This window comes from Helianthus annuus, chromosome 3 (assembly GCF_002127325.2).
Source record: "Helianthus annuus cultivar XRQ/B chromosome 3, HanXRQr2.0-SUNRISE, whole genome shotgun sequence".
NCBI lineage: Eukaryota > Viridiplantae > Streptophyta > Magnoliopsida > Asterales > Asteraceae > Helianthus > Helianthus annuus.
The window spans coordinates 151,806,822-151,817,893 of NC_035435.2; the positions used below are offsets into that span (position 1 = coordinate 151,806,822).

At 38.8% G+C, this 11,072-nt stretch overlaps 1 protein-coding gene across 1 annotated transcript; it reads right to left on the minus strand.

Annotated features, from left to right (window-relative positions):
• Positions 1-2,042: 2,042 nt before the first annotated feature.
• On the minus strand, positions 2,043-5,767 carry LOC110932288. The gene is made up of 3 exons (XM_022175635.1): positions 4,541-5,767; positions 2,933-4,369; positions 2,043-2,072 (listed from the first exon to the last, which is right to left on the minus strand). The coding sequence occupies exons 1-3, from the start codon at positions 5,765-5,767 to the stop codon at positions 2,043-2,045; spliced, it is 2,694 nt and encodes an 897-aa protein (XP_022031327.1).
• Between the last annotated feature and the right edge of the window lie 5,305 nt (positions 5,768-11,072).

Consider the following 11,072-nt stretch of genomic DNA (forward strand, 5'->3'; position numbering starts at 1 on the left):
CCGGATCGTGCCGGGTTAAAGATCAATAGACACACCACATTTGCGTAAAACCGAGGTGGGTAAACCATCGGCTACGTCTTCTTAATAGTATAGACATCAACCGGGTGTACGCCTACACCCGGGTGTCGAGGTCGTGGCCATTTCGTAAAATGATGCCAAGGATATCCGGGACATGGTCATTAACCCCCCAAAGGCTTTTAAGTAACAAGACTGTTTAAATGAGCCGATCAAACTATTCAATTAACCACCTCAACGATGGAATTATTTGATGCTCAATCAAGCGGTATTTTATATACCGTAACCCAAGCCCGTATAAGGAAAAATAAGTTAAAAGTATTTACCTTTGCAATGTATATTCCTTAATCAGTTAAATCACAGGTATCTTTTACTGGGGCTCCTTATTCTGGAACGAAGGTTTAAATTAACCTATTAGAATCCTAACGGGTCTTTATATTAGCCGTAGCCTAGACCGGTTAGTTTCGAAGGATAGATACGGTTTAATCGCGTGAAAGGCGAAAACCGAGAATGGAGTGTGATTCTGACCCAACAAGTTCGGAGACTTGTTTTATATGGGTTTAATATTCACACTCTGGATTTTGGGGTCAAAATGATATGGTTTGACCCGTATCGGCTAATTTATGTAAACTAGTTACATAAGGCGAACCGTGCGCGCAATAGGCGCAACGGGTAACCGTAGGAGTCCTACACTGTTTTCCTAAGTCAATATACTTTAAAGAGGTTGTGGTATCAGTAGGATACCTTCCATAATGCCCGTAACGAGTTTTAGTTCATTATACGCCCCGTAGGGGTTTTCCGGTCATTTTAAAGACTTTTAAAGAGATTTCTGAGTTCTACAGGAAACCTGAGTTTCCCGATCAGTTTGATAAGTCCAAAATATCTTATTTATTAATTAAAATCAGTAGTAACTGGAATCAGGTCAAAAGACCTCGTAGAACTCAAGTTTTGGCCGAAAAGGGCATATTCGGCATTTACCGAACCGTAGCCATAACCGCAGGTTATGAGCAGGTTAAAATTTATTAAAAATCTTTAAAAATCCCAAAATATTATTTTATTACAATGGGTAAAAGTTTTGGTGACCAACTCTTGGTTTAGATAGGCGTTATGCTAATTGCGTCGTTTATTATAAAAGTTTCTTATAAATGCGCTATTTAGCATAACTCTCATTCTAGACCTCGGATTGGCGTGAAACTTTCGGGACATGCTTAGAATTTAGTAAGCAAGGTTATGGTCCCTTCACGTGTCCGAAATACTCGTTTTATTTTAAAAAGGGCGTTACGGTCAACTTTTAAGTAATTAACGGAAATGCGTAAAAGACTCAGATAAACAACGAACCGGTCACAGAGGGTGATACCATCACGTGACCTGATCCTAAGAGAGTCCTAAGGCATATCTACATTGTACTAAAACGGGTCAGAACTGAAGTCAAAGCAAAAGTCAAACTTTTGCGACATTCGGTTCCAAACCGGGTCTATATAGCAAATGGCCGAATCAAACGAGCGTAAACAAGTTTATATATTTATTATCATGTTTTATGAGTGTCTAAACAGGTTGCATATCGTTTATATTACAGATTATGCATAAATCGCAAAAATAGCTTTCTGTTGACTTTTTAAGTACACGTTTGACTCGACATTTGAACTAGTTAGAGTGGTGATCATGGGGAACCCTTTCAGAGGTTTATTACCCACATAAATACCAACACATAACCACTTTTGATTCGACAAGCGACTGAGCCATTAAGGATTTATCTTGAAGTCAAACCGTAGTTACGACGGTTTGATTTTTAGCTATTAAACTAGGAAAAACTTAACCACAAAGGAATTGAATGACTTACAGAAGCTTGACACGAAATAGGATGCTAAGAGAAAGCTTTGAGAGCTCGAAGTATGATCAGAAGAGTGTGTTTGAGGTGTGGTGGACATATGCACACAATGTGTCTATTTATAGTTTTCAAATGGCTTTTAGATCATTACACAATAGTCTACAAGTGATCATGGATGAATGGCATGTGTCTCTAGGTGTTATGGGTCGAGTAGGGGGCGCCCATGACTCTGAAAAACCCATCCATAATTGTTTTGCCGCTTAAAAGAGTCAACAGCCATATTTCTGTCGCTGGGCGTCGCTTACGGACCGTATGGCTTAGGCCTTGCGGTCCGTAAGCCTGTGGCGGATCTAAATCAATCATGCGCTCCCTTACGGTCCGTAAGGCATGACCTTTACGGTCCGTAAGGGGTTAAGAAACAATCTTTTTAAATCTTTTTACAATGATTACCAAAATCTTGGTAATTAATAACCTGACCTTTCGGGTTTGAAGGGGTAACTTTGCGATATGGCCCTCGGTTAATTACAATTAAGGACCTCGCGTTATTTACCCGCATTGTTAAGCCCCCGGATAGTTTACTTATTATCCGAGAAGCCTTAATTTATATAGTTGACGCTTTTAACCCCTCTCGTACGAATTTGGTCATAAGTTTCTCGTTTAAAAACGGAACTTCGCGGAATTTACATATTATATTCTAGTGAGCGTATTTTACTGTTACAAGGCTTCGGGTACGTCAAAGGGTCACTCAGAGGTATAATTAAACATGTTGACACAATTAACCCCCGCAGCTTGTAATCTCTCACTTTCCTCCGCGTTTCGCTTCCGTACGATCCATGATTTATTCGTTTTAAGGTACAAGCATCTTTTAGGGTTACTATACAGTATACTTACCCTTGTTTGACATTTATAACCCTCGAATTTACATACTTTCAAGGTTTGTCAATATTAGTCCTTTATTAAATATTAAATGCCACTAGTAAACTCAAGACACGTGTCAATACATTATTGGACTCAAAATTTCGAGGTGTTACAATTACCGACCTCTATAATGTTTACTTGCTTGAGATGGATTGATGGGTTAGACAATACCTCTATGCGCACTTCTTTTGCTAGGTGCTTGAAGCTGGTAGCGGCTAATTTGCTAAGCGCGTCTGCGTGCTTATTTTCGCTTCTGTTTATATGGTTAACCCTTAATGTCTGGAATTGGCTGATTAACATCCGTGCTTGTTCAAGGTATAATGCCATAGCTTTTCCTTTTGCATCGTAGTGACCGTTAACTTGCTCGGCTACTAGTTTTGAATCAATGTTGGCCTCAAGGTTTCTTGCCCCCATTTTGAGCGCTTGACGAAGGCCTGCTAAAAATGCTTCGTATTCTGCTTCATTGTTGGTACTTTGGAAGTCTAAGCGTATGGCATATGTGAGCTCGTGATTGTCCGGACTGACCAATCGGAGGCCTGCTCCTGCTCCGTCATCATTGGAAGCGCCATCTGTGTGTAAGGTCCAGACTCTGTCGTCGAAAACAGGTGTAGGGTTCTGGATTGCCTCGCATTCTTGTACTTTATCGATGGGCACTTCAGTAGCAAAGTCTGCTAGAACTTGCCCTTTGATTGTTGGTCTTGGCTTGTAGAAGATATTGTATCCTCCCAGCTCAATGGCCCATTTAGCCAATCTTCCCGCCACATCGGATTTTGATAAGATTTGGCCTAAATGATAATTTGTGAGAACCGTGATGACGTGGCCCGAGAAATACCTGCGCAAGTGTCGGGATGCGTGCACTAGTGCTAGAACCAATTTTTCTATCATTGAGTAACGAGTTTCTGGGCCGGTGAGCATTTTGCTGATATAGTAATTTGGAGTCTGAACGTTTTCTCGTTCCACCATTAATACTGCTCCTACCGCTACTTCCGCGGCTGATAAGTATAAGATTAGTGGCTCTTTTTCTTTTGGCGCAGTCAACGTTGGTAACTGAATTAAACATTCTTTCATTTGTTTAAATGCTGCTTCTGCTTCAGGTGTCCATTGAAAGGGGGTTTTCTTCCCGCAGTTTCGCAGCGTACTGATAAATGGATAAGATTTAGCCGCATGATTAGCCAAGAATCTGTTCAAGGCTGCTAAGCGTCCGGCGAGTCTTTGCATTTCTTTTATTGTTGCGGGTGAGGGCATTTGCTGGATAGCCTGTACTTTTTCTGGGTTTACTTTGAAGCCCTCTCTTGTGACTATGAAGCCCAGAAATTTTCCTTCTTCCATGCCGAAGGAGCATTTAGTTGGGTTGAGCTTTAAGTTTACGTTGCGCAGAGAGTCGAATGTACGCTGAATGTTGTTGAGCATTGAGTCTTCCTCATGGCTCATGATGACGAGGTCATCCATGTATACTTCAACTGTCTTGCCGATGTCGCTTTTGAAAACTGTGTCCATTAATCGTTGATAAGTTGCACCAGCATTGCGCAGGCCAAAGGGCATTTTAGTGTAGCAGAAGATGCCTTTATCTGTGCGGAATGCAGTTTTGTCTTCGTCTTCTTCCTTCATCTAGACCTGATGATAACCTTTGTAACAGTCGAGAAAACACTTCCATCTGAATGATGCTAGAGAGTCGACTTTTTTGTCTATCTCCGGAAGTGCGTAACAATCTCTTGGGCATGCTTTATTCAGGTCTTTGAAGTCGACGCACATTCTCCATCCGCCACTATGTTTCTGTACCATTACTGGATTGGCAACCCATGTATGGTACTTTACTTCGCGCAAGATTCCCGCATTGAGTAGCTCTACCACTTGTTCGTCCATGGCTTTCGCTTTTTCTTCGCTAAAGCTGCGCCTCGCCTGGGCAACAGGTTCCGCTGATGGTTTAATATTCAGGCAATGTTGCGCTATGTCGCGTGGGACCCCAGTCTTGTCTGCTGGGCACCAAGCGAATATATCTTTGTTGTTGGACAACAGTGCTTTTAGTTGTATTCGTGTTGCTGGTGAAATGGCATGTCCTAGTGAGATGGTCTGCTCTGGGTATTCTTCGTTCAGGACCCATTTCTCCGGTTCGTTTGATGCTGAAGGTTTGACTACCTTCGCTGGTGGCTCGTCGTCCACGTACATGACTTCTTTGCTTGAGTACAGAATCGCAACTCCGGTTTCTGTTGGGAACCCACATGCAGCGTGTGGGATAGATGTAATCATACTGAACTCTCTTTGTGATCTTCTTCCGAGCAGAACATCATGACGTGATGTTGCCGGCATGACCATGAAATTGACTGTAACTGTTCGTGAATGTTCGCCATCCGATAAAGTCACAGGCAAAGCTATTTGCCCTAATGGGAATACAGCTTCATTACAGAATCCGGTGAGGGGAAAATCGACCGGTTTTAGACGTGCTTTATCATCTGGGTCAAGTTGTTTAAAACACTGCTCGTATACGATATACATCGAGCTTCCCGGATCTATAAACATATAGTCTGTCTGGTAATGACCGAAGATGCCAGTAATAATTACCGGTCGTTCTTCCTGAGGGCTTCCTGGAACGACGGGAAATACGACTTGCTGTTCCCTCCAATGTTGGTCATAACTTCGTTTATTTGTCCTTCGTGATGGACCTCCTTGAATCATGTTTATTTGTTTTGGCTTAACTTTCTGACGGCTGCTATTTTTAATATTACGATTAGATTGGATATCCCCCCGACAGGGTGTTGGTGGGTCCAATATTGTAATGTTGTTCTCTTCACCAGATCTGATGTTTGGGACCTCAGATCTGGCGATTTGTATAACGATTGTGTTTAAGGCAGCTTGACATCTGTTGAACCAATGTGCTGGAGATCTTTTTATGATTAGATATGAGAAATTCTCCTTATCTGAATGACCATTGTTTTGAGTGTTTTGGGTTGTAGACCCTTTAAACTCGGATCGGGGATCCGATGAGTGGAATAATGAATCCTCTGCCATGTGCAAAACAGAGGATGAAAAGAACTAAATCGAAACGAGATGAAAACTGGAAAAAACAGAGGAATCGGTGGGCGCCAATGAAGAAACACTAGATAAATGGTCGGAACCGAGATATCTAGGGGGTTTGAATCCGCATAAAAAAGGTTGGTTTCCACTCGATCGATTTAGGTCTAACGGACCTTCTTCTCCGGCAATTCTGCAAAAAAGAACACCGTTAGCCTCGCCAAGGGGAGAAGAGGGTTCTCTCCTTGACCCGACTCCGGTGTGAGAATAAGTATTGGTAATGAAGAAGAAGATGTATTTGAGAAGTGTGAGTAACTTGTATTCATACCTGATTTTTCTCATATTTATAGCCGGGAGTCGTTTAAAGGCGGGAAAACCCGTTAGTGAAAAGAAGACGGAAGATGCTAACTCCGTAAGCGGTTATGTTTCCTTCCGTTAGTACTCCTTGATCCGACGTGATAGCACACGGATCGTGGTTTAGATCAAAGGCTAGGTATTGGCCACGTGTAAAGTGACTTAAGTGGAGATTACTCTTTATTTGCATGCATTCGTTGTGAATTTAGGGACGACTGATGTAGTGACACGTGTTCAGACGGTTGTAACCGTCTTGGTGGTGCACGATTGTATTACTTCTAGAAGATTACTGCTGTAATCTGGTGTGACACCTTATCGTGTGGAAACAGGTGAATAAATCCCAAGTCTGGGCAAATAATATCCAAGTCTGGATATTAAGCGGAAGTATCTAACTCTGGATTCTTATCCTTAGTTTTGTGTAGGAAAGGCGCAAGGTTTTATGTTCCCTTTGGGCGCGAGTGTTGACTGTTGTAGGTCTTTTAAACCTTTCTTTTTGTGAGGCCAGTGCGCAGCCGCGCAAGGTGTCAGGCTGAAAGTTAAGGTTGTGGTATGGTCCCAAGCACTTATTATGAGGTTTTTGGGACCTTACCCCTTCACTTTGTCATTAACTTCGCACAAGTCTACCTTAACATGTATAGCGCTATAGGAGTAACACACCGCCCGTTAATGAGTCTAAATTAAGTAATACAATCATACAAACGGTCTTGTCGTTGCGACAACAAGATTACGCCAGTGGAATCTTTGGATTGACACGCATGTGATGCATGCTAGTTCATGTTATGTTATGTCTTAGTATACGTTTTTTTGCCATGTGGATCATGTTAAATTCTTCCTATACATATGCTAGTACACCAAACTTGTATGCTCACCAATGCTCTATGTGTTGACCAATACTTTAATATGCATTGCAGGAATATGATGATGATGCTTTAAAAAGAATCTAGTAGGAAGGACTAGAAATGCGCATCATTTTAGATTATGTCTTGATGTTTAATTGTTACGTTCTAGATGTTGTATTCCCTTTTTGAACAATGTACTTCTTCTAATATTAAATGAATTCGAATTACTTAAATACTGTAACAAATAGCAAGTTATGAAGTCTCGAGCAATCTCGTTTTCGTTTCACTCCGATGTTTCCACCATCAGTTGGGGTGTGACAATAAAACCCCTAAATCGTCGGTACGATACCCTGTCCGATCGATCATAAAACCAACCAACGAATGCCAAATTTTTGCCTGAATAAGGCGATACTTGGTTAACTTACGTTGTGGTTTTGATCTTGTGATTATCGTTAGTTTTGATTTGGTTTTACACTAATACGTGTTACATTATGTGTAATTAGGGCTTAGAACTAGGAGGCCCGATTAAACAAAAAATATAGCAAAGTGAGTCATTCTCTTTTATTAAAAGTTTTTAAAACCCTAAATGTTTTCCAATTGTTACTTATATTTTCAGTGATTAAGTCTTTGTATTTTTACATGGAAAACTACTGTCAGTATGTGGAGTTTTGTATACAGTACTTGATAAGCTTCACTAGTTGGAGAAATGGCCAACAATGATATGACCACATTCATAGGAACTGTCGAATGACAAATACCTTTGGGTAGTTGTAAGATATAAACAATGTAAAAACTCTTAGTCTTGTAATTATAAGAAGATGTCTTATTCTACAAATGAATGTACACACTAGTATTTTCCGCCGATGAAATGTTTTTAAACGCGTTTTAGGTGATTTACTGTGAATGGAAGGAAAAAGTGCTACGAGACACTCAAGCTTAAATAAGTGGCTATGAAATCATTACAATTCTTTGGATTGACACGCATGTACACACTAGTATTTTCCTAAATAAAATGTGTTTTGTAATTGAAGGTTTATCCCCATGAAAATATTTTATATAAATGTGAGTTTTAGCCCTCAGTTTATGAAATGAAAACTACAGTGTATGAAAACTCTGATATTTTTCCTGACACCCGGTTCTGATAAAATTTCAGCTTGCGATAATTTTAATAAACACCCACTAGTAGAAATTAGGATTCTTTTGAGCTCAAAAATATTATTTTGGGCGGTTAGACACTTAAACCGCCCAAAATCATTACAATTCATTTAACAAAACATAACCCTATCCCAAAATAACTATCCCACGCTCAAATAAAAGGTTTTTTGAGTGGCTATAAATTATGGCTCAAGAAAATAGATTTTTTTGGTGGTTTTCGGTCTCGGTTCGGTTCGGGTAATCTAAATTGCTCACCCCTTTATTCAATTCTTCTTCCAAAACCCAAAGTTTTAACAAAATCAGAATACCCTACCCCCAAAACCCTGCCATTACTTTTCACTATCCCGTGCACGCCTTCAATTCTTTTTCCAAAACCACCGCTTAAGTTTATCTTCTTGTATTCTTCATCCAGAGAATACAAACCCCCTTCAGATTTCATACAAAACCGTCGCCTTCAATTCTTCTTCCAAAACCCCTTGGTAAGAAACCCTAGTTTTATCAAGTATCTTCTTAAATTCTTTATATTAGTGCAAAATTTTGAATACAATTCGTTATTATGTTGGATTTTGCTAGATATATATGATTCCATGTGTGGCCCTCATGTCAGATTCAATAGATTTTTGAGTGGTTTATGCGTATCTCATGTGGTCCCCTATTATATATATATGTATATATATATATATATATATATATATATATATATATATATATATATATAGGGAGCCGCTAGAATGAGAACCACCTCGAGTTGTAAGAACCGCGAGAACTACACCCCACGGAGCGCCGTTCGCCGCGATTTTTTTTTTACAAGTAGATGTGTGCATTATAAACACGGCCGTAAAAAATCACGGCGAACGGCGCTCCGTGGGGTGTACTTTTTTACACCTCAAGTTTGGTGAAAAAAAAAGAAAAAAGAAAAAAAATTAAAAAACACCAAACTTGAGGTGTAAAAAAGTACACCCCACGGAGCGCCGTTCGCCGTGATTTTTTACGGCCGTGTTTATAATGCACACATCTACTTGTAAAAAAAAAAATCGCGGCGAACGGCGCTCCGTGGGATGTAGTTCTCGCGGTTCTTACAACTCGGGGTGGTTCTCATTCTAGCAGCCCCCTATATATATATATATATATATATATATATATATATATAGGGTAGGGTTCCAGCGTGAACAACCTCCCAAGCGTGAACTGCGTGAACTGATCTAGGCCCTTGATTTCCTTTTTAGTTGTTAAGGGTAGGATTGTAATTATATAAAAAAATAGATTTAAATCATTATTTTAAAAATTAAATTAAGTTACATCTTTCCTAATTTAAATTCATTATCCACATTATGTTTTATTTATTAATAAGATAATTATCAAAAAAAACAACAAATCACCATATTTCAATTTTTATTTTTATTTCAGATTCATCACAATCGAATTTTGATTTTTAAGATCCACGTAACCTTCATATTTTAGCGGGATACACATGTGTACTTGGATATAAATAGAACAGTACACATGTGTACTCAGCATCGTACATATGTGTAATTAGCTACATAATACATACATAGAAACAATACCTGTAAAACTATTTTATATTTAACAAATTACAAGTTCCATAATGTTTTCCAAACCAAACAAAAAAAAAACATATAATTACAAGTTCCAGTTTGGTAGAAACAATAAACCCAACATAATCGGAAAAAACAGAAAACATAATCTTTTACAGTTATTCGCCACGTTATATACTGAAACATCCTTATCGACCAAGCAAACAAAGATATGTGAATCATCCTTATCGACCTCATACGTGAATCATCCTTGTCGACCTTCCGTCTCCACTTTTCTCATTACGAAATCTCCTATAATAGCACAAAAAACTCATCAACTAATATTTTGCATAATTCACAAGTGTACATCAACAACCTTACACATTCAATACACAAAAAAATATGAGATATCACAAAAACAGACGCTATACACATGTGTACATCGCGTTAAAATCAGAATACACATGTGTACATCGCATTAAAAACAGAGCAAAATCAGAATAAACATGTGTACATCGCTTTAAAACCAGATCAAACTCAGAATACACATGTGTACATCGCATTAAAACAGAGCAAAAATCAGAATACACGTGTGTACATTGCATTAAACATTGTACCAATAATCATTAAAATTAAATATTAACTAATAAATAAATAAATTAAAACATTAAAAAGGAACCCAATATTTAGGATCTAAAATTTAGATTAGAGATGGGCATAAAAAAAAAACATATATTTAACAACCTTTTATGATCTGACAAGTTTCAATTGTTGTTGAATAAAGATTGGGCTGCAACTATTTGATCAAAGTAATTCACGTGATTTTTTATAAAGTGACGAAAATTGTGATCACACCTTAGTTCTCATTTGACCAACACTATAGTGGATCTGACAATTCAAATCACATGCAATCACACATGAGTCTGATCACCTCATGTAGACTGACAAACAATTTCTTGGGCCGATGAACACATGTATCAATTTAAAAAACGATTGGGCCGCTGATTATGGATAATCACAAGAACTGACAATTTATCAGATCAAAACTAAAAAAAAACCGGTTTCAAACAATACCCAGGTCAATATTGAATCATAAAAGTGAGTGCTTACGAAGAAAGGAGATACTTAGGTATGAAACTCGGAAGAAATACGGAGACTGGGACCTCGCGGCGGAGTGTCTGGTGCAGATCGTCGACGGCGAATGGTGGAGGCGGTAGGGATGGATGGAGTCGGACGGTGCTTGGGATTTTGTTCACGCTTGGGATCCGGCGAATGTGAGAGAAAAAAATGGATCTTGAATAAATTTTGAATATTGATTTGTGAGATTGAACGAGATTTATGGAATAATTTAAAATGGAAATTACAAATGTACCCTTTTTCATTTAATTAATTAGTAACAATTAATCAAATAATTACCAT

Bases quoted from the DNA above. Each gene is read 5' to 3' on its own strand.
- LOC110932288 (XM_022175635.1), bottom strand. From the start codon at position 5,767: ATGGCAGAGGATTCATTATTCCACTCATCGGATCCCCGATCCGAGTTT. The intron at 4,370-4,540 runs GTACAGAAACAT...CATCAGGTCTAG, and splicing joins GGGTTGCCAATCCAGTAATG to ATGAAGGAAGAAGACGAAGA. The intron at 2,073-2,932 runs GTATTGTCTAAC...TGGGTTTTTCAG, and splicing joins CAAAAGAAGTGCGCATAGAG to AGTCATGGGCGCCCCCTACT.